This window comes from Dasypus novemcinctus, chromosome 20 (genome assembly GCF_030445035.2).
Source record: "Dasypus novemcinctus isolate mDasNov1 chromosome 20, mDasNov1.1.hap2, whole genome shotgun sequence".
Lineage (NCBI taxonomy): Eukaryota > Metazoa > Chordata > Mammalia > Cingulata > Dasypodidae > Dasypus > Dasypus novemcinctus.
Genome location: NC_080692.1, coordinates 36316876 through 36342043, shown reverse-complemented (window position 1 = coordinate 36342043; position 25168 = coordinate 36316876). Strand labels below are relative to the sequence as shown.

Genomic DNA, 25168 nt, shown 5'->3' with positions numbered 1-25168 from the left:
GGAACCCTGTGTGCAAGGAGTGCGCCCCGTAAAGAGAGCTGCCCAACGCAAAAAAAGCACAGCCTGCCCAGGAATGGTTTCACACACACGGAGAGCTGACATCAGCAAGATGATGCAACAAAACGAGACACAGGTTCTGGGTGCCATTGACAAGAATACAAGCAGACACAAAAGATCACACAGTGAATGGATACAGAAAGCAGACAATTGGGGGGGGAAGGGAAGAGAAAGAAATAAAAAATTTTTAAAAATTTTAAAATCTTAAAAAAAAAAAAAGGAAAACGTGGAAGCCCAACATAATGTCTGTAACTAGCAGTACTATTATCTGGGTATGAAAGGGGTTTAAAGGGAAAGTTTAAGGTCATGTATATTACTAAAAGCAAGGACAAAAAAATGTAACATGTAACTGTATGGCATAGTATAATTGCAAGTGAAACATGAATATGGGTAAAATTGCATATATGACTTTTTTCTTTGAAACTGAAGAAATATATGTTAGTAATACAAGATGTAAATATCAGACAAAAAAACACATTATACTAAGTGAAAGAAACCAGACACAAAGTACTACATATTGTATGATTCCATTTATATAAAAAGTAAATATAAATCAATTTATAAAGATGAAGTTATATTAGTGGTTATGTAGGACTAAGGAAGGATTGCTAACAGATGTGGAGCTTTTCTTTTTGTAGTAATGAAATTGTTCTAAATTTGTGGTGATGAATGCACAACATTGTGATTATACTAAATGCCATGATTATACACTTAAAAAGATTTATCTATCCCGCCCCCTCAATGTTTGTGCTTACTGCCTGTTCTTTGTGTCCATTTGGTGGGTGCTCTCTGTGTCTGCTACTCTCTTTAGGAGGCACTAGGAACTGAACCTGGGACCTCCCATGTGGGAGAGAGGTTCTCAATTGCTTGAGCCACCTCAGCTCCCTGCTTTGTTGTGTCTCTCATTGTCTTTCCTCTGTGTCTCCTTGTTGTGTAATCTTGTTGTGTCAGGTCGCCACACGTCCCCATCACGCCAGCTCGCTGTCTTGCTCATCTTCTCCAGGAGGTACTGGAAACCCAGGACCTCCCAACAGGTTATCGCTTGAGTGATACACTTTTGAGAGATCGTATGGTATACAAATATATCTCAATAAAACCTCTTAATAAATGGGGAAGTAATTGTGCAAAAATAGCAGCTATGTACAGGAGGGCAAGCATAGAAAGATCAAGGAGTGAAGCATTCTCTTGTTTGTTTTTTCATTATTTTTTAAATAATGAAAATACTCTAATATTGAGATGATAAATGCACAACTATAACAAATACCATTGATTGCACACTTTGAAAACAAAAGCAAAAATGGACCAACCTTTAAGCTACTAAAACCAGAAACGAAAAAGGGGTCAATAATTATTACTGACTGTACTGGAAAAAAGAGGATTATAAAGGAATGCCATGAATAACTGCATGGAAAGGCACCTAGAAAGACAACTAACTACTGAAACTGACTAGGGAAGAAACAATTTGAATAGATTTAGAACAAGTAAAGAGATTAAAGTAGTTATCAAAAAACCACCCATCAGAAGTCCAGGTCCAGATGACTTCACCACTGGATTTTTTCAAACTGGAATTAAATTAATGTCAATTCTGCACAAACTCCTTCAAGATAGAAGAGGAGGGAACACTTTCCAATTCATAACATGAGACCAATATTATCCTTAAACCAAAACCAGACAAAGACATCACAAGAATACTATAGACCAAATAATATCTCTTATGAATGTGGATGCAAAAATCCTCTGCAAAATACTATCAAACTAAACCCAGCAACATATAAGAATTACATATCATAACTAAATGGGATTTGTCCCAGGGATGCAAGGTTGTTTTAATATCAGAATATCAATTAATACATCATTATCAATAGAATAAAAAACGAAGAACATATGATCATCTCAACAGATGCAAGGAAAAACATGTAACAAAACCCAAAATCCCTTCAAGATAAAAACAATTAACTAGGAATAGAAGGGAACTTCTTCAGCCTTATAAAGGACATCTAAAAAGAACTCTCACTAACTTCATACCTAATGATGAAAAACTGGACTGGTTTCCTATAAGATCAGAAACAAGACAAGGATTGCAATGGAGATTCTAACCAGAGCAGTTAGGCAAGAAAAAGAAATAAAAGGCATCAACAATAGAAAGGAAGAAGTAAAATATCTCTATTCAAGTTGTACATAGAAAATCCTAAGAAATCCACTAAAAATCTATTAGAACTAATACATGAGTTTTGCAAAGTTGCAAGATACAAGATCAGTATATGAAAATTTATTTCTATACACCTGAAATGAAAATTCGAAAACGAAATTAAGAAAATTTCATTCATAATAGCATCAAAAGGAATAAATTACCTATGAATAAGTTTTTAAAAAGAAGTAAAAATTGCATACATGAAAATTACAAAATAATTTGTTTTTTATTTGTTTTTAGGAGGTACCGGGGATTGAACCTGGGACCTTGTACAAGGGAGGCAGGTGCTCAACCAGTCACTGAGTTACATCCACCACACTCAATAAAATATCATTGAAAGAAATTAAAAAGGATCTAAAGAAATGGAAAAATGTTCCATGTTCATGGTTCAGAAGACTTAATATGGTTAGGATGGCAATATTCTCCAAAATGATCTAGAGTTAACATACTCCCTAATAGGATCTCAGCTGATTTCTATATACAAATTGACAAGCTAATACTAAAATCCACATGGAATTGCAATGGATCCCCAATGTTAGATCCCAGGTTAAAGAGGCTCAAAAGCAGATCAAGATTCAGGCAGGAATTTATTAGGCCGCCAGCATGGCGGTGGTTTGAAGTGAGACTTCAGCCCATCTGAGCTGGGGAGTACCTTTTGAACTGGTGGGGATGGGCAGGGTTGTCGAGGGACAAAAGATATGGGGTGGAAAAGTACCAGGCTTGCTGTTCTCAGGGTAGGGAAGTGACTTTCAGAGGACTGCCTTATCGCTGGGGGAGAGAATGTTCTGTGATATGGAGGGGATGTGAAAAGAGCAGGGGCCAGAACCAGACATTGGGTGTTTGAGCACATGTATGAACTCAGGAGGCAAGATGTTATATTTTAACACCCAATAGCCAAAACAATACTAAAAAAGAACAAAACTGGAGGATCCACACTTTCCAATTTATGGATTAATGGATTAGAACTGAAAGCCCAGAAGCAGACCAACTGACTTTTAATAAGAGAGCCAAAAAACCATTCAATAGAGAAAGAATATTCTCCCTTTCCAATAAATAGTACTGGGAAAACTGGATATACACATGCAAAAAAATCAAGTTGGAAACCTACCTCATACATTTACAAAATTTAACTCGAAATGGACCCATGACCTAAATAAAAATGTTAAAACCTTAAAACTCTCAGAAGAAAACAGAGGGGATACATCTATAGGATCTTGGATTTGGCAATGGATTCTAAGACATAACACCAAAAGCATGAGTAACAAAAGTAAAAATAGATGAACTGGACTGTATCAAAAATAAAAACTTTTGTGCATCAAAGGACATTATCAAGAAAGTGAAAAGACAACCTACAGAATGGGAAAAACATTTCCAAATCAGATATCCAGTAAGAGTCTGGTAACAAGAATATGATGAAGAATGCTTACTACTCAAGCTATTAGTAAGACCAAGACTTTCTCCCCAAAAAGATTTTCTAATTCTGAAGAAATATAATAGTGAGGGGTAGCAGAAGATTAAGTCAATGACTCAAAAAAAAAAAAAAAAAAAAAAAAAAAGATCCTGGAGGATAACTATGTATAAGCTTTACTCATGCAAACTGAAACTCTGCACTATATTAAGGCAAATAACTAAACTGTCAGTGGTTTATGTATTAGTTAATACAATAAACTAATCTCTCTAAAAAATTCAATAAGTAGAGAAACTCAATTGTCCTGAAACATTACAAAGAACCTGTTAGAAAATATTTGGACTTGTAAAAAACAGATTTCAAAAAATTTTTAGTTTATAAACAATACTGATGGAAATCCATTTTCCTGTGGATTCTAATTAGTATTTTACTTTGAAACAGAAGGAAAAGTCTTACCTGTGATGTGCTATCAGCTACTTTCTTATTAGCAGAAGAATCTGTTGTTTTGTTTGTCTGGTTTTCTGAGGAGTCAAAAGGAAAAAAAAAATCAGAGTCATTTTTAAAAACAGCCCAAATGTATTAGGTTGGGATGCTTAATATAAAAAAATTCATTAAATTTTCTACAACTAAATATTTTTATGCATCAATATATCACACATATAAGTGGACACTTTCATAGTCCACTACAACAGTATCTTTAAATAGCAAGATCATAACACAAATTTAAAAATTTCACATATCTATTGACCCAGCAATTCTAATTCTATCCCAAGGAATAGCTCAGAGAAATAATTTAAGACGTTAATAACGTAAATGTCCTAACATGAGGGAATGGTTAAACAAAATTAATTCTTCCTTACCATATATCTTTGGAGAAAAAAACAATGTGGTAAAAATGTTTGTATAATTAATAAGCCCAGTGATTCTGAGAAAACACACAAGCATAATCTGGGTAGTTCAATCATAGATGACTTTTCCTTTATTTTTCAACGAATTTGTATTAAGTGCAAGGTGTATGTGTGTGTGTATAAACAAATAAATATAGATAGATAGATAGATAGACAGACAGACAGACAGATACGGAAGTTACTTCCAGAATGTTCCCCTTCCCTCAATTTCTACAGGAGAAAAAAGGGAAACAGCATTAAATTTTATCAAATATCTTTGACATCTGTTGAGGTGATCATTTAAGAGTTCCCTCTTTCATAATGTGGTAAATTATATTAGGTTTCCTAATGTTGAAACATCCTTGTTTTCTGGGGATAGAACTTTGTTAAATATAGTGTTCCTTTTAAATCTTCAGAATACGTATAAAGTAAACTATGTTTTTTTTTAAAAAAGAAGACAAGTTATGATTATACAGGAAGTGAAACTATAAATGTCTGTAAGTATACACATAAATCTGTACTTTAAAAAATCAATTAGGATAAACATCTACCTGTTACAAGAGAGTAGAACAGGGAAGTAAGGAAGCCTTTATAATTTAATTTTCCCTACCCTTGGAAACTCATTTTCATTTTCAAATGAAGATAAAAGGTAGTTTCAAATGAAAAGTAAAGGAGGGAGCTTCACCTTTACTTTCTGTTGTAATATCCTCACACAAAAAAGTTTCTCAAGATTAAGGAACCGTTTAAACTCCTTTTTAAAATGTTAGGTATACAGACACATGCAAGTCAGAGTGTTTTTTTCACCTAACATGAATATCTCTTTGATCTAACAGTTATTCACAGAACTGTGTAATATTCCTATATGCATGTCCTTTAATTAATTAAAGTCTTTTTCCTTGATTCTTAATGTAAAATTTTACAGTTTCATCTATCTTGTTTTGTTTTCCTTTATTATAATATCTACCTTAGATTACTTCTGAAAGTAAAAGCTATAAAACAATCAACACATCAACAAAACTAAACAAAAGTATAAAATCAGAAATTGAAGCTCAGAATCTTTTATGGGATACATCCCTATTTTGTTATGCTTAAAAGATACTGTCACTTCTGGCCAACAAGGCACTTTACCATAATCACAAATGGGTTTTACAAATTACCAGTTCCTCAGCTGGTGCTGGATCATTGTATGAGCATAAATGGAAGGGAAAATCTTCATGTTTAACTTTTTCATTGATGAAACTTGTATGAAATTATATAATGAGTACTTAACATTTTTTTTAAATCCTGGTTTTCTTATATTCTCTGAATAAAATGTTTAGTAAAATATGAAAGTAGGTACTACATATGACTTATGTATCACTCTCCCAAAGTTTATGCCTTAATGTCCATGCTGATAAACAGAACCAGTTAACAAGTTCTTAAAAACGAGTCATCTTTGATTTCTCCATCTCCCTTATTCACGTAATATTTTATCAGTAAGTTTCCAACTACTATCAATTCAACCTTCAGTAACTTTCAAATCTTTTCCACACAACCATCTCTTGCCTAGATCACTATTAAGAGCCTCCTGAGCACTCTAATACTACATTCTTATTCCCTTCAAACCATTCTCCACACTGCAACCAGTGTAAGTCACCCCCTGCAAGACTTTTTAATAGCTTTCTATTTTCTCCATTCTTCTACTCATTTTTTCAAACCTCTTCAATATTCCCATATTCTCTCATATCCTTTCACGTCAACCAGTCTTCCTTAATACCCATCACATTTATAATTACTTACTTACTTAACAGCTAGGTTCCTTATTTGATAATGAGCTCAGTAAGAACAGGGAATATTTTGTGCCATACTGCTTCTATCTAAAGGACCTTGGAATACTATAGGCTTTCAGAATTTGATAAATGAATGGAAGAAATTGGCTATAATTTGAGACTTAAATTTCCCAACAATCCGTAGGAGACATTTTACTTTACTATCAACAGAAAATATAACAGTCTCAAGAATCCAATGAATTATTATAAAACATACACAAATGCATGCAGTCTAGATACACAGCATATATTTTCATTAAGTAAATAATAGCTACATAAGTAGAGGACTTAAAGTTTTAATTATACTTAATTCATCACATTAAGGATGCAATGAATTTGACTTCAACCTTCACATTCATCCAAAATTTTGTATTTGGCTTGTGTTTAGGTTTTGGGGAGCTTACACAGCCAAATGCCTACTTTAACACTTTTTGGAACCCCTGAAATTATGTACTATCAAAGGATATAAAATGTCATTTGAATCAACATTTGAACAACAACATAACAAAACTTGTCATTCAGGTTTAACTGTTAATATCTAATTATTAACTTTCAATAGTAGGTAAGCATTCTAACCTGGGACTTGAACTGAAGATTTCTTTAATATGATTTATAAGTTAATACATATGTGCATGTTAAATATATAATAAAATATTTTCAAGTATAAATGTATTATCGCAAAAATAAAATGCTGAATATATAATATTGTGAAAATTAATAATTTTATATGCATAAACAATCAGGAACAGTCAAATAAATAAATGGATATAGAAAAAAATGGACACATTATGGCTAATAGAGTGCAATAACTTTGGGGAGAACACAACTTGTTTGAGCCATCAAATGTTCACAAGAATTTTAAGAGAACAAAATAATGAAAATTATAATTCTGATATGTGTACAAGTATTTAAAGTACTATCATTCATAAATTTTTAAGTTGTTTTACTTTTTCGGGCCAGTCTTTCACCCTGACATATTAAAAAATAGAAAGAATGAGAAAACAAAGAATTAAGAAAAAAGTACCCCAGAAATTATCTTGCTCATCCACTGTTCTCAGTTTGAAGAAAGCATTCCCCTTCCCATCAGACTAATGATCACCAGCTGTCCTAGCAACAAAAATTATGCTTCTGAAATTCCCTGATGTCAATTCTGCACAAAGAGCAACTGAGGCACCCAATGTGTCCCAATCATGACAGAAACCCCTTTGGAGAGCATCTTTTAAAATATGGCAAATATGAATCACAGTATTTAGGGAATAATTTGGTGGGAGACAATGCTAAGAAATTTTGTTCCTGCACTATGTCAAACATTTAAATTGTAAATACTAGTATTAACAATAATTACATTTTTAGACAAAATTTCATGCATTTACTCTTACATTCCAGTTGCTTACTGTATATTGATTGTATGAGGGTGATATTCAACTTCAGCCTAATAGTAAATCTGATCTGTCATTCATTTACTCCTTCTGCGTGCAGTATTTTATAAGATACACTTAAAGAGTACAAAGACAGTACTATGATTACATGATAAAAAGAAAAGCAACGCATGGATATCTCACTTATAAAAGTAATTTGGTAATTTGAAACTTGAAAATGGCAAGTCAGAAATGAAGAAAAAATAATTTCAGAAATTCTTTCTAGGAACAAGGAAGACACAGGAGAGCTTTGCAGATTTTATATACAGGTAATCTCTTTTTTGCAATACTCCTAGTAAATGCAATATAATCATATCATATGGGAAAATAAATAACAGTGAAGAGAAAAGAAGAAGCAATCAAATATTTTATAATAAATGAGAGGAGGGGGGCGGCGGACTTGGCCCAGTAGTTACGGCGTCCGCCTACCACATGAGAGGTCTGCGGTTCAAACCCCGGGCCTCCTTGACCCGTGTGGAGCTGGCCCATGCGCAGTGCTGATGCGCGCAAGGAGTGCCGCGCGACGCAGGGGTGTCCCCCGTGTAGGGGAACCCCACGCGCAAGGAGTGCGCCCCGTAAGGATTGCCGCCCAGCGCGAAAGAAAGTGCAGCTTGCCCAGGAATGGCGCCACCCACACGGAGAGCTGACACAACAAGATGACACAACAAAAAGAAACACAGATTCCCGTGCCGCTGACAACAACAGAAGCAGACAAAGAAGACGCAGCAAATAGACACAGAGAACAGACAACCGGGGTGGGGGCGGGGGGGAGATAAATAAATAAATAATAATAATTAAAAAAAATAAATAAATAAATGAGAGGAGGAAGAATCCATTTCTAAACTCTTCAGATCTGGACGATGTTAGTGATATATGCACAAAGGGTATATCCCAAATGGATAGCAAAGGTATGTTACTTCATAAGCATGTATTCTGTCAATTAGATACTTCAAAAAATATTATTACCAGTCCTGCTTAGATATTCTCGGCTAATGTATCAGAAAAGTAATTCACAATGTTTGCCTCAAAGCCTAAATGAAAAATCCAACCAAATTAATTAAAATACAAATACTACCCTCTAGTTCAAAATAAATACCCTTTCTCCAGTCCATTTCAACATCATCATTTCTCTTAGATAGTAAAGAATTACTAAAACTAATCAAGGAAATTCTATTTACTCGGTTTTTCAAACAATGCTAGTAGCTACTGCCCCTCAAAAAGGTCAAAAGGTCCATCATTTAAAGGCCATTTACATGCTTGCATTTCTATTATTAAATCTACATACTGACTTACCAATTCTTGGGGTGGAAGTGCTGCTCTGCTCTGCAGGAGATGAAGTACTAAAAGCAGAAATTGGGATTTTCATCTGTATAGGACCTCGATTATTTGATGGACTATAGAGTCCTGTTGGTCCTACTGTGGGTAAAGAAGTCCTTGTGGCTTGTACAATAGAGTGTGCTGTTGGAACAGCCTGTACAGCAAGTGTTGTTCCTAATGGTGCAGCACTGGCAGGAGAGTTTCTTTGAATACTAGGACTGGGCACAGAAGGAACGTTGTTTGGTTTAGTGGGGTTTGGCAAGGATGGCAAGGACACTGCATTTTTGGTAAGACCACTCACTGTAGGTGGGCTTTGCACAGAAATGAATTCAACGTTGCCAGATGGTTGATTAGTCACTAAAGTCCCTGGGTGGCTCTGTAGGAGCTGAGGCTGGGATGATACTGCAACAGGTACATGCAAAATCACTGGCAAAGGTTGTAAAGAGATTGTAGGTTGGGGATTTCCACTAGGCACCTGAGTAGTAGCAACTACTGTAGCTGTATTGGGTGCAGGAAGAACTGATGTTGCTGTCAGAGAACCCGAAGTCACTGGAGTCTGCAATTTAGGTTGACTATTGACAACTGTTGGAGGTGTGACAAGATTGGTTGAAGATACTACAGGAAGAAGAGAAATCTCAGTTTAAATGGCTATCTTCATTTATCACTTAAGATAATATAACATACAAATTTAATTACATTGCATAAGATAAAGTCTTAATGAAATTTTTTCCATTTTAAGACTGCTATCTAGATCATGGTCTCTAAAAATTACTACAATCACTTTAGAGCAACCAACTGGACAAACTAAAAAAAATGAAAATGAACAAGTATAAAAATATATTTTTCAAACTACACTGAAGTCATTATAAATGCCTTAGCACATGCTCAATAACTAAGCAGTAAATCTAGAAAAGAGACATTACCTTTAATGAACAATAGGTAAACTTAGAGATTACATTTATCTTTACAAAAATGTGAAACCTGTCATCTATGGATCATGTTGTACTGAATTCCCTGAGAAAAGGAGAGTGAGGAAGACTCCTTCTATTGACTCTATTGACATATGATATGGAAAATAGCTATCACTGAAGGTAGGAGATGAATTAAACAATGAGAGAGCATATGCCAAACAGCAGAGAGAAGCAGAGACATATCTCCAGAGACAAGCCTCCCTGGAGATTTACAGTACTGCTGGCTCAACTACTTGTGTTTTCTCTCATTTGAACAGGTTTAAGCAGATGACCAAGTTTCTCTCTCATTTGATCTCTATTTTTTCCAAAATCATAAGCACACTAGAGAAGCAGTTCTTAAAACGTGATCGAGGAGGATTCCTGGGGGTTCCTGAGACACTTTCAGGGAGTTTGCTATATCAAAACCATTTTCATAGGAGAAAACAGACATTATTTGACTTTTTTTTTTTACTGTATGGACATTTGCTGATGGAACAAAAGCAACAGTACAACTTAGGTTGCCTTAGTACAAAAATCAAGGTACCAAATTGATTTGGTGGCACCAAATTGTCACTGTATTCTATACCAAATGTTCATAGTAAAAAAACAAACAAAAAATGTCAGTTTCACTTAAGAATGTCTTTAATGAAATAGTAAAAACTACTGATTTCATTACATCTCAGTCCTTGGGTACAGGGCTTCTTAATGCTCTGTGTGAAGCAACAGGAAATACACATGAAGCATCATGTGGCATGTTGAAATAGCAGGTTGAAGAAACAGTGCTTGTGCGACTGACTTGTAAGCTGACCTAGCAAACTTTTTCATGGAACACCATTGTTCACTTGAAAGAATGACTTACAAACATACTATGGCTATTCACATTTAAGTACCTAGAAGATCTTTTAGGAAAATAAACCAAGGAAAGCAAGTACAAGGAAAACCACCAACTATTTATTGCCAATAATAAAATTCGAGCTTTAAAACCAAATCAGAATCTTGGAAAAAAACAGTATATGTCACTGTGAGCAGACAAGCTTCCTAAATCCTTAAAGAGACTTTTCTAAGGAGAAGTGATAGTGAAATTAAAAAATTAATATTTACAAATGAAATGTGTGAACATTTGGAGGATTGGCCAAGTACAGTGAATATTTTTCAAATGATCAATGAATGAGCCTAGCATTCTTACCTATTATCCTAAATTTCTAAAATTTTGTACTTGGCACTGTATTTTAGACCAATGTGCCCATTTTCGTTTTTTTTTTAAAGCCCATTTCAACCTCAAAAAATATTTAAAAATGACAAGTAAAACCTTTAATTCCTAAGAAAATATATTTCAGTGTTAAGAGAATGTTACCTGTATTCACAGGGATTTGAAAGGATGGCGGTACACTCTCGCTCACATTTCTTTTGGACTCCAGCATCTGTCTCACTGTGCCTGCATTTCTATGAAAAGAAAATATTCACACAGATAGTCAATGGATATGCCATTCTGGGGAATACTAATTTATGGGGAGAGAAAATAGTGGCCCAAAAGAAAGAAGGGTGCCTACTGTTGAGTTTTGCAGCTCTGAATTGCAAAGCAAATGCCCACGGCATGGCTGGCACACAGTCTTCTTAGTGTTGGGGTGTATGGTATTAGGGAAGTCTTCCTCTTATATTCTAATATCCACAATTATTTTATTTCAGGACCAAATGTAGGTACTAACATCTACAGAAAGAAGTTTTTCTCACCCCTAACCAAAGCATTTCTCAATTACTGGAGATAATATTCTTTACTACAAGTAAAGTAACTGACAGTGACCAAAGGAAGCCTTTCAATGATCAAAAATAATATCTATAGCGAAAAAATTAGAATAAAGCAGGAAACACAGTTAATCCAAAATACCTATTTATTTCGATATAAATACATTATGATTACATTCAAAACTTTTTCCACAAAATAAAGAAAATCAGAATTTTCTTCTGTTATTTTAAAACTAGATATATAGACTGGTTACAATTTTTACCTGTAGGATACATTATTATTGTTGTTGGCATCATTTGCAGACTTTCCTGGTGATACAGGTGGATTTGGTGGGCTCTAGAGAGGAAACACCAAGGTAAAAATAAAACTTACCAAATAGATAAGAGAAACTTGGAAAAATAGCATCTTTAAAATGTTTTTGTCAATATTTGATCCTTTAGTACTCTAATATAGTGGAAAAGGAGACAAGTTAAGAATCTGAATCTTGGTACTGTCACTTGTTAGGTGTAGTATCTTAAATACATCACTTAATTTATGTAAGGCAACTGCTAAATCACTTGAAAGAAAGATGAATAAAATGATTCCTATACTTCAGTGTTCTTAGGAAAAATTTTTAAAAGACAGAAAATACCTTATTGCTATAAGAGCTCAATAAAAATTAACAGTAAGAATCTAAAGAAGTGATGCACAACTATGTGATTATACCAAATACTACTGATCGCACACTTCGGATGAACTGTATGCTTTATTAGTATGTATCAATAAAACTGATTTGCTTACAAAAAAAAAAGAATCTAAAGAATTGGGTTTGCTCACTCAATAAATATCTCGTGAATGCCTAGTATATAGCAGGCACCATATTAGCACCAGAAACCCAATAAGCAAGGTAGATATTTATTCCTTGAAACCCACTCCAGATCAAAACTCTCATCAAAATTACTTTTAAATTTTTTGTTTTAAAAATAACTACCTGGCACTACGTGACATGTAAATAATTATAAAGAAATCTGTCACAATTCTAAACTTAGGTATCTACTTATTTTTAGCATTTTCTCCCCAAAATAGGGAATATAAAATGGAATTCCGACAGCTACATATTACCATTACTTGGGTCTCCATCATTAATTACTATTATCACTTATTTCTTGAATTGAAAGGAATAAATAACCCATTGAGCAACTAAAACAGGTATATGAATAATACATGTTAAACCAAAGACATTAAGTGTTTAAGATGATGTCAAGAAAAAAAAAATTAATCTTATCAACAACATTTTGTTGTTTTATATAGGATAAAAGAATGAATTTAACCAACCAGATAGCATTTATGGTATTCTATGGTGTTTGGACTTAATTCAATATTTAAACCTAAAGTACATTACTAATTTAGTGCTGATAAATGAGAATATTAAGTAAGGATTATAAAAGGGTTAATAATTTGTTCTAAAACTATAACCCTGAGACGGAGAGGGTGCACAGTAGAAAATGAGAATTCAGACCTTCAATAAAGGACAAGTTTTCTCTAATTCAGCATTTCCTAAGATTACCATTTAGAGCTAACTATTAACCAGGCACAAAGAGAAATTCTTACTTCTTGTCTTTTCTTAAGATCTTCTTTGGCTGCTCCAAAGCGTTTGGTTAACCTGGCTATCTTGGCCTAAAATAGATAGATAGATAGATAGATAGAGATAGATAGATAAATGGAAATCAAGTGTCATTACAGCATTAAGAAATAACCCTTTCATGTATAACAAATTACATATACATAAGATTATCCTCACAGAATAACAACTAAGAAAATTAGGCAATCTGATTGTAAAATATAAATTTATCTGGAAAATACAAATAAACATAATGAAATCTAAAATGACCACTGATGTCAATACCCAGAGGTAAACACTCTTAATTAGAAGATTAGCAGTTTTGCTCCAAGAAATGTATTTCACCTAAATACATTTCTGAACATATATGCTTTTTAAAAAAGAAAAAAATTTTATCACTGAGAAATACTTAAATAAGCATATTGGTGGGTCATAAAAGACTTCTTGCCAAAACTATTTAACGGCTATATATATGACATTATATCAAATCATGATTTATTTACCCACTTCCCTTCCTACTAGGTAGGTAAAATGTTTTTCAATGTCATGCTGTTGTATAGCAACACTGCAACTGACACGTAAAACTTTGTTCTTCCTTTAGATTACTTTCCTAGTAGTGGAGTTCCATGGACAAAGGGTCTTGCATAAATGCTTTTCAGAAAGGTTTTTAGCAACTTATACCTTCAAGAGTAGTGTATTTGAGTGACCATATAATATTACTCTTTGAAAAATTCAGTTTTAACTTTGTATTCTATTAATCTTCAGTAAGAATGTTATCAGTTAAATATTTGTCAGTGACCGACTATATTTCAAACTTACTTTATTAATCATTTATATTGCTTTATACAAACTGCCTGGTTATATATTTTGCCCAAGTAAATATTAAGAAAATTTAAGAAATTAAACAAAAAAACAAAAAATAACAAAAAAACAGCACATACATACAAAGGCAAAAGAAAAGGAAAATTATCATACCACCATATGAATGTTTCATTTCCTTTCAGTCTTCTGCATAGCATAGACGTGACAATTGTTTTTTGTTATTGCTGTTGCTAAACATTTTTCCAGAATATTAAACTTTTGAACCTGTTCATGATGTTTAAGAGCTTCCCGCAGAATTTTTTACACAATATAAAAAGATTTATAAAACTAAAAAAAAATTAACTTTGAAAGTTTCTTACAGAAAGAAGTTACTTCCAAAGGAAGCCCAAACCTTATAATGTAAAATATGTCTATTTATATGGACTAGGCAATCACCTGTGACTTTCAAAAGTAGAGATTTTCTTAGAGATTTAGTTATTTATATATGTTATCAAGACCCAAAGACATATACAGCATCATTTCATATTCTTAATATGGATTTACCTTTCAGAGGACTAAAATATTTCAAGTAACATTTTGAAGAAAGCCATATGGGAAGCTGTTTTCTGTACCCCATCTTATATAAGAGTGTCTTTCTTTTTTTTTTCTTTACTCAGACTATTTTGGTGGTTGGGTATTCTGCAAATTGTGTACTATGTGCAGTACTATTCTATTTCTACTTAAATCCTTTTTAAGAATTATCATTAAATTAAACTAGTAATGAAAAGAAAATAAAAATTTGGACACAAATGTAGTATCTTCTGGCCATTTTAATATTATAAAAACAAAATCAAAGTGCAGGTTTCTGTTGTTTTACCTAGAATATTATAGGATTTTTAAAATTGTAATTCAAAAATCTGCCATCAGGTCTCTATGTGTGGGTGTCTATTTTGCAAGTATTCCATAAGCCCTTTAAAAATCTATGAACAAGTCATATTTTTAGCTGAGAAAAGTAACGTTCTATACTAGACAAACCAGAAATTTCTTTGCATTGGTACCAAGGGAACTGTGTGAAAGAGTAATTATGCATGAAGTTTGGCCTAATAATACTAGTATTCCCAAATTAACTAGTGACTGAACACACATATTGTCTACTATTCAAAACTGTTTGTTGGATTAGGCTGTCACAGATTTACGTACAGGGATGTGAGTTGTGGGGAAGAAAGACTGAAGAGAAAAAAATGAAGTATTATTATCAGTAAAAACTACTCAAAATTAAATTTTCCAAATTGCAGGTAATGAATATTGCATTCTAGGATGTGTTGACAGCTATTTCATTTCCATGAGAATTCCAGCTGAAATTCTGGATACTCTGAAATCCTCCTACCTAGGAACATGGAATAGCTCTGTTGATTCAAGATCTCTTTTTCTGGTCTTTTTCTGCATAATGGCTTTAAAATTTTTTAATAGGTTTATTCTTAAGCACTTATTTTCTTAAATAAATATATGCGAAACCTTTTTTGCATTTCCTAATTGGTTACTACTGATACATAGAAAAGTTACTAACATGTGTTGACCTATTATCAAGCAGCTGTAAAATTTCCTTATTCATTCAAATTGTTTGATAAGTTCTCTTGGGTTCCCTTTTCACCAATCATTAATATCCATTTCTTTTCCAAGCCTCAATGCATTGGCAAAGAATAGTAAGAGCTCCAAATAGCAGCACTGATACTGGAAATCCTTGTCATATTCTCAAGGATGAACTTACACTTCCAATGCTCCACTATAAAGTATATTTACAACAGTTTGCAAAGTTAAAGAGACTTCTTATCTATTTTCTTCATGAATGACTGGTTAAGTTTAGCAAATGCTTATTTGGTATCTACTGAGACGACCATATTATTTTTCATTCTCCCTCTGTCAGCATAGTGAAATCTAATTGATAATACTTTGCATTTGTCGAAAAAACCCATATTGGGAAATAAAAATGGACTATAGATCTTCTTTTCTTGTGATACAAGATACCAGTAAAGCCTGCTTCATAAAATGAGGTCTTACCTTCTCCTATATTGTAGACAGTTGTTATATGTGAATTATCTGTTTCTGAAAGACTTGCCCAAATTTTCTAGTAAAACTGCCTTAAGACCAATGATTTTAGAGGTAAATGTTTGAGTACAAGTTTTAACTACTTCTAGAGTAACTAGAAAGTTTAGGCTTTCTAATTCCTTTATGCCATCTCATATTGTATTTTCTTAAGATAAAGTCGGCTGCATTGGCATACGGTTGTATGTAACTTTCTTATTTTTAGAATCGCCTTTAAATCTGTTTCCTTTTTCATTTCTTTTGTAGTTTATTTGTACTTACCCCCATTATTTCTAGATCAAAGATTTATCTGGGTTTAAGGCTTTTCAAAGTAGCACCTTTTCCTTTCATGAATCATCATCATAATAGTATTTTTTTTGGCGGGTAGGAGAATTTTTATTAACTCTTTCCTTCTGCTCTGGGTTAAGTTTGTGATTGTGGTGTCTTTCTGGCATAAGAGACGAATACATAATGTTTTACTATCTTTCCTGTTTGTTACTAGTAGGTCTACAGTTTTATAAATTTTCCACCTAACACTACTTTGGCTTGAGCATACAACTTTCTCCCACTCCCGCCAGCTGTCTGCTCTCTGTGTCTATTAGTTGTGTGTTCTTCTGTGTCCACTTGTATTCTTGTCAGGGGCACTGGGAAACTGTGTCTCTTTTTTGTTACATCAGCTCTCCATGTGTGGTGCCACTACTGGGCAGGCTGCATTTTTTTTCATGTGGGGCGGCTCTCCTTTCGGGGTACACTCCTTGTGCGTGGGGCTCCCCTATGCAGGGGATACCCCTGTGTGGCACGGCACTCCTTGCACACATCAGCACTGCATGTGGGCCAGTTCCACACGGGTCAGGAGGCCCTGGGTTTGAACCCTGGATCTCCCAGGTGGTAGGCGGACGCTCTATCAGGTGAGCCAAATCTGCTTCCCAAGCCTACAGGTTTTGATACGTGGTAATTTAATTATAGTTCTGATAAAAACAGTCTAGAATTTCCATAATTTCTTCCTTTCAGGAAAGCATGGCTTGGGAAAGGTAGAGAAGAGAACTATTTTGTTGTTAATATCTATTTTATTAAAGACTTGTTACTGAATCCACAACAAATGACATTTGTTACCATTTTAAGATTTCCCTAGAAGTATCTACAGTTCTAATCTCATACATATAGTTAAAAACTACACATCTACCTCCTTAAAAAAAAAATAATAAAAAGCACATAAATAACTGTTGGGATATAACTTAAACAATTTGGCACCATGAAAGAGAGAAATACAAATGAAACATTTTCACTAATCAAAACCATATAAACCATATAAAATTATTATTTAGCTAATTCATATTTAACTATTTAAAATTTATACTTTTCCTTTGATTTTCATACTCTACTAGTTTTAGCCCTAATATTCCAAAACTGATCATTAAGTTCTTAAAAAATATACGTTTAATACACAGAAGTTAGTAATTAAACCAGTTTTTAAGTCTTAAGACAAAAGTTTTATTATACAGCAAACCAATATTATTCAAAATGAAAAAAAGATTTTAATCCCAAACCAGTCCATTTTAAAATTTTAATATATAAGGATGGCAAATAACTGGAATACTTACAAAATCTAATTTGTTATACCTAGAGGACCCTATACATTAAAGAATATAGCAGAATTGAGAACTTTATTAACTTTCCTCTAAAACTTATCTACTTTAAGCAATTCTATTCTTATACTGAATTTATAATTTTATAGTGAATACACTATATACCATTTGTAATGAGAAACTGATTACAAATACTTGAATTTTCGGTAAAAGGAGCCAATGACACTAAATTAATGAATGTGTTGGCTTGAGTCTTCTGTGGACCCCAGAAAATTATGTCCTTAAATTGAACCTAGTGTGAACCTCTGACTGGATCAGTTAAGGCCCATTTGATTTCATTAGCGTAGGTCTTAATCCTTTACAAATAGAGGAAAAAAGACACAGACACAGGGGAAAAAAAGCTGCAGAGAATGAGAGAAGCTTCCAGAAGCTGATGAACCCAGAAGAAAGAAAAGCCAAGGCTGGAGGCAATGAGGTCTGGAGTTCTGAGAAGGGAGAGACCAAGACAGGCAAATGCTGCCATTGTACCCTGACATGTAAAGGAATCCAGGGCCATCAGCAGCCAGTCCTCAAGGAGAAAAGCACTACCTGATGAAACCCTGGATTTGGACATTTTCACAGCCTCAAAACTGTAAGCTTTTAACCTAATAAATGTCACTGTAAAAGCCAACTCATTTCTGGTATATTGCTACCAGGAGCTTTTAGCAAACTAAAACAAAGAATATGTTAAATTGTTTATTCATTAAATCAAAATTACCTACTGAGCCGTATTTGGCCACTGATTTTGTTTTCAAATGTTTTTTAACTCTGATTTTCCCAAAATTCATACTGACATTTGCCAAAATAATTCAGAAATATTAAACAAATGAGAGTATATGTAATCCAGGAGCACATACCTATCAACTGTTATGGAGAGGGATACATAACTAGTATAAATAATGTGGCACTATTTTTAAGGCATTTATCATCAGTTATATTTAAAAAATAGTAAATAATTCAATAAAGTATGTAAGTACTTGCTGAAGGACATGCATGATATAGGTTTAAGTGCTAGGTCATTTGAAAATAATCATTAAATTTTTTTTAAAAAGATTTATTCATTTATTCCCCTCCACCCCCCACTGTTCAGTGCACACTGTCTGCTTTCTGTGTCCACTCACTGTGTGTTTGCTTGTCTTCACTTTAGGTGGCCCCAGGAACCAAACCTAGCACCTTTCCAAGCAGGAGATAGGAGCTCAATCTCTTGTGCCATCTCATTCCCTGGTCTGTTGCATCTCTTACTGCCTCTCCTCTATGTCTCTTTTTGTTGTGTCATCTTGCTGTGCCAGCTTTCCGTGCAGGCCAGCTTATAGCGCAGGTAAGTACATTGCACAGGCCACCTTGTCTTCATCAAAGGCCCCGGAAATCGAACCCTGGACCTCCCATGTGGTAGACGGAAGCCCAATCACTTGAGCCCCATCTGCTTCCCAATTATTAAATATTTGAACACAGTGAGTGGCACCAAAAATGGCAGAGCAAAGTCGAAAACTTAGTCTAACTCCAAAAGCAACTAACAAACTAGCAGAAATGCTCAGAATAAACTTTTGCAGAACTTTAAGTTTAGCCAAAAACTTAATACAACCACAGAAGCCTGGTGAAGAAGTCATCGCTTGTGGTAACAGTGCACTGTCATGTAAATTGTTTACCTACCATCCCCCACACTCTAGATCAGCAGCCGCTGTGGGAATGGCAGTACACACAACAGGTACATATGGCTGGTGCCAGAGGGAGCAATTCGAACATTATTCTCAGAGAATTATGACTGTGGTTCTCACCCTGTCTGGCAGTTATGTCAAGAACTAGCACAAAGGCTTCCCTTTGTTACTTCCAGTTCAGACCATTCCCAAAGCAGGGGTGGCTTACTTGAGGGGATCTTGAAGGTGTGCACCTATGGAGGGCAGGATATGTGTGTGCTCAAGACAGCTGAAAAACACTAAGCTTTCACCTTTGGCTCAGCACAAGCAGGAAGTGAAGGCAAAGGGAGAGTTTTAAGTGGCCTGGCAAAACAAAGAGTGCCCCAAGAGAGCTAACTTGCAGACGGGGCAAGTTTTTTTTTTCCCTTTTCTTCCTTCCTCATCTTCTTTCTCTGAATCCAAGAGTTTAACATGACTGTCAAAACAAGAGCTGACCACTATGCTAACTTCAGTGGGCAAATATGAAAAAAGAATATAGATTTTACAAAAATAGTTTAGAAAAGACAACCAACAATAAACCCATAACACAATACCACCACCAGAGAGAAAGAATCTAATTTCCAGAGATAAGCACAATAAAATATTCAAAATACCCAGTTTTCAACAAAAAATGATAAGGCCTCCAAAGAATGTATGGTCCATTCATAGGAGGAAAAAAGGAAATTGAAGAAAGCAAGATATTGATCTACTACTCAAGGACTTTAAATCAACTGTTTTTAAATGCTCCAAGAGCTAAAACAATCAATAGACAAAAAGAATAAAAGGAAAACAGAACAATGTTTCACCAAATAGGAAATTCCAATAAAGGGTTAGAAATTATAAAAAGAAACCCAAGAGAAATTCTGGGGCAGAAAAGTATGACTAAAATGAAAAAAAAAAATTGAATAGAAGGGTTTAGCAGATTTGGGCGAGAAGATGTAAGCAAGCAAAAGAAATAATCAGTGAACTTGAAGACACATAAATTTAGACTAACCAGTCTGAGAAGCAGAAAGAGAAAAGAATGGAGAAAAAAGAAGAGAGCAAGAGAGAACTGTGGGACACTATCAAACATAGTAACATATGCATAAAGTGAGTCTCACAGGAAGAAATCAGAAAGAGAGAAGAAAAAGAATATTAGGAGAAATAATGGGCTATAAACTTCCCAAATTTGATGAAAGGTATGAATCTACACTTGGGATTTGTTGAGAAAACTCAACAAACTCCAAGAAAGAAAACACTGAAGATATCCACACTCAGACACATTATAGTCAAATTACTGAAAGACAGAACTAATCTGAAAAACAGAAGAAAAGCATCTTGTTAAATTACAAGGGATCCTAAAAATGATTGACACCTGATATCTCATCAGAAAGCACAGAGGTCAGAAAGCAGTGAGGCAGCATACTTAAAACTATTGAAAGGAAAAAATCGCAAACCAATTTTGATAGTTTAAAGTTGTATGGACCACAGGAAAGAATGTTCTTAAAGCTAATCCACGCCTTTATATTCTTGTAATATTTATGTAATGTAAGTATCTTAAAAAATAAAAAAAGGAAAAGTAAAAATAAAAGGAAGAGTATAAGTCTTAAAAAAAAACTTGTAACAAACACACTATACTCATATGAGATGTTATTAATAGGGAAAAATATGAGAGGGTAGAAAGTGAAGTATAGGGGAATTGCCTACTTTTTTAGGTACATTTCTTGTAATCTAAGACTTGTCTAAATATAAAGTCTTTAAAAAGTGAGGTACAAAAAAAAAATTTTAATTCATTCCTATGGGTATGGATCCATTAATAGGACCTTTTGGTGAGTAGGATCTTAAATTAAGATGTGACCCACCTCACGTAGGGAAGGTCTTAATCCTTAATGGAGTCCTTTATAAGAGAATGAAATTCAGAGAGACCACGGAAGCAAGAAGTCAAAAGCAATGAAACCCACAAAAGAAGGGAGAATCCAGCGAACGCTGCCCCATGTGCTTTCCCATGTGACAGAGAAGTCCAGGATTGTAGGCAGTCTTACAGAAGAAAGTATCACCTGATAATGCCTTGATTTTGGACATTTCTCTCAGCCTCAAAATTGTAAGCTTGTAAAAATAAATTCCTATTACTAAAAGTTGAATCAATTCTCAGTATCTGCCTTTTAGAAGCCTAGCAAACTAGAACACCAACAATTTTATATCTGGCAAAACTATCGTTAAAAATGAAGAAACTAAGACATTCCACATAAACAAAAGGTTAGGGAGTTTTTCAAAAGTAGATATGCCCTACAAGAAATGCTACAGGGAGTCTTCCAGACTGAAATGAAAGAACACTAGAATGTAACTAGAAGCCATATGAAGAAATAAAGAAAGATGGTAAGGGAGGCTACATAGGTAAATCTAAAAGCTAGTATGGCATAATTCGTTTGTAACTGCCCCTCACTCTTTTTTCAGGTATCATTTAAAAGACAAGTGTATAAAACGATGATCATAAAGCAATATTACTAGGCACACAACTGTATAAAGACAAAAGTGTGAAAACAACAACATAAAGAGAGGATGAACCTATACAGGAACAGTTTTTGTATATTATTGAAAAGAAGGTGGCCTTAATTCAAACATAATAGTTATAAAGTTAAAATGCTAATATTTTGCCTTGCCACTGTACATACAGAGAAACACCTATTACAGTGATGAATTACAAAACGTCAAAAACAAAGTTTGATGATATTTTTCATTTTTTAATACCCCAACTTATTTTTTACTTTAGTTTTTCTAAATATGTATTATATTTCTAATCTTTAAACTTATCATTACTATTTCACTTTACTATTAATTGAATTTGGTTTCATTTTTGAAGAATTTTTAGATCACAGAGGGGTTCAACTATGGCAGGGGAGGAGCATGGGTGGGAGGGAGTTCTCCAGGGCATGTATATAGGGTATATAAAAATGTTCAGATATTTGTTGGGCATTTTCATAGTAGGTAGAATTATACATGCAACTGAGGGAGTGCTGAGTTTCTAGACAGGAGAGCTCTGTCACATTCCCCAATGGAACAGCAACAATTCCCCAAGTGCAAGGGCAAAGATCAGTGAAGGATGGTCCAATGGTGGGCCCGTGATATTGATGACTATGCTTATGAGCCTGTGTGCTTGAAATTTCAACTAGGCCTAGAGCTGCAGGGTGCCTAAGAGTTACCTCCAGAAGGCCTCCATGCTCAGATGTGGTGGTCATTCTCTAAGCCAAACTCAGCATGTAATTGCACTATCTTACCCCCAGTGTGAGACATGACTCCGAGGTATGAGCCTCCCTGGTGCCAAGGGATTACCACCAAGCACCAGCTGGTGATTCAACTAGAAAAAGACCTTGAATAAAACGGTAAAGACAAATGAGTTTATTCTGGCTAAGAGACTTCAAAATGAGTCAGGAGGTCATCAGAGGGGTCATGCTTTTATGCACGTCTCAGCAGGATCCAAGACAGCCAAAGTAGGATATAACAGCAGGTACTGGTGTTCCTGAGGGCTACAGAGACACACAGGTTCTACAGTCATGGCAGATGGCTCTGGAGTTCAATGCCTTGCCAGTTGGCCCTACTTCGGAATTTGTGCTCCTGAGTGTGATGGAGATAGACTCAGATGTGACCTTTCTACACACGCCTCTTCTGTCACTTATACTGAAACAGTGGTTGGCACTGGGGTTGGTGTATACTCAGAAAACTTGAATCTCTGGACTGGCCATGTGTCAGCTGGGCCCTGAGTCTCAGTAGAGTTGCGACATCTACTCTCTAGTTAGTTGGACTTAAAAACAGGCCAGCTAACAGGAAGGATGGTCAACCACCACTCCAGAGAACCGAGAATGTCTACAGCTGCAAGCAGGATAATCGCATCCATCAGGCATGTGGGATCTAAGCCCCCTCTCAATTTAGAGGTGGAGTGGACATTGCCATCCCAGGGTTCACAAGATGTTGGAATAAAATATGGATTAGAGTGGACTTATTGGTATTTTACTATAGAACTATTGTTGACTGTAGCAATGGTAGAAATTGTATCACTGATGTAGAGACAGTGGCCACAGGAGTTGCTGAGAGCAAGGAGAGGGAAGAAGAGGTGTGATATGGGGGCATTTTCAGGACTTGGGAGTTGTCCTGAATGATACTGTAGGGACAGATACAGGACATTATATATCCTGCCATAACCCACTGAATGGACTGGGAGAGAGTGTAAACTATAATATAAACTATAATCCACGTGCTCCAAAATGTATTCACCAAATGCAATGAATGTACCATAACGATGAAAGAGAATATTTATGTGGAAGGAGTGGGAGGGGTATCGGGTATATAGGAACCTCATATTTTTTTATGTAACATTTTTTTTTGTGATCCATGTATCTTTAAAAAAAAAGCGCCAATTAAAAATAATTTTTAAAATGCCAATACTGAGGGTAAAACTAAAACACATACAGGAAAAAAACAAGAAGGGAATCAAAATGGTACAATAGGGAAAATTAATAAATCACAAAAGGCAGAAATGGAGAACTCGAGAAAAAAAGAGCTATAAGACATATAGAAAACAAATCATAGAACTATGTAAGTTATTATGAGTAATTACTTTAAATGTAAATGGATTAAATTCTTAAATTAAAAGGCAGAGAATGGTAAAGTAAATGACCTAACTTTACGCTGTATACAAGAGATTCACTCACTTTAGATCCAAAGACACAAATAGGCTGAAAGTGAAAAGGACAGAAAAAGATGTTCCATGTAAAAAGTATGTAAAAGCTAGAGTGGCTATATTAGTATTTGTTTAAAAACTACTAGGAGAAAAAGATATAACATAGTGATAAAAGGAGCAATCCATCAAGAAGATACAATTACACACACACACATACCTAACAAAAGAGTCACAAAGTATATGAAGCAAACACTGACTGATTTTAAGGGAGAAATCGACAGTTCTACAGTAGTAGTTGAAGACTTCAATGCCCATTCTTACAAATGGGCCGAAAAGCTGGACAGAATATAAATAAGGAAGAAAAATCAACAGCAACAGAAAAACCAGAAAGTACACAAATATGTGGAAAATATACAATGTAACCAATGGGTCAAAGAACAAATTAGAAATGAGATTAGGAACTATTTAGAGAAAAAAAAAAATAAAAACAATATACCAAGGTATATGGGATGCATTCATCTGCGAATAAAGATAACTTTACTTCTTCCTTTGCAATTTGGATTCACATGGTATATCCATACAATATAGTATTATTCAGCCATAAAAAGAAATGGAACTGATACAATATGTATCAGTTCATATAATGTTGATAAATCTGGAAGGCAGTAAAATACTATGCTAAATGAAAGAAATCAGATGCAAAACATCACATATTATATAATTATATTATTGAGGACTACTATGAGCCAGTTAAGAGGCGAGATGCCAAACTTTATTTAGCAGTTTTATTTATATTCATATACATATGATCTATCCAAAGTGTATAATCAATGGCATTTAGTATAATTACAATGTTCTACATTCATCACCTTTAAAAGTTTACAATTTCGCCACTCCAAAAAGAAAAACTCCCCATCTTTTAGCAGTTCTTACCCAGCCCTACATAACCACTA

At 34.4% G+C, this 25168-nt stretch overlaps 1 protein-coding gene and 1 pseudogene across 16 annotated transcripts in view; both read right to left on the bottom strand.

Annotated features, from left to right (window-relative positions):
- ATF7IP (activating transcription factor 7 interacting protein) overlaps positions 1–25168 on the bottom strand; it is a 111960-nt gene that overhangs the window by 24869 nt on the left and 61923 nt on the right. For all 16 annotated transcript variants that reach the window (XR_011646671.1, XR_011646674.1, XR_011646672.1 and 13 more), the window contains 5 exons: positions 13371–13436; positions 12043–12116; positions 11391–11479; positions 9063–9701; positions 4113–4177 (listed from right to left, as the gene is read on the bottom strand). Coding sequence is in view for 10 of the 16 variants with exons in the window: in XM_071210176.1 (XP_071066277.1) it covers positions 4113–4177; positions 9063–9701; positions 11391–11479; positions 12043–12116; positions 13371–13436 (933 nt within the window). In the remaining 6 variants the exon portion in view is untranslated. The remainder of the gene's footprint in view (positions 1–4112; positions 4178–9062; positions 9702–11390; positions 11480–12042; positions 12117–13370; positions 13437–25168) is intronic.
- Positions 7436–7559, bottom strand: LOC111764597 (U11 spliceosomal RNA; annotated as a pseudogene).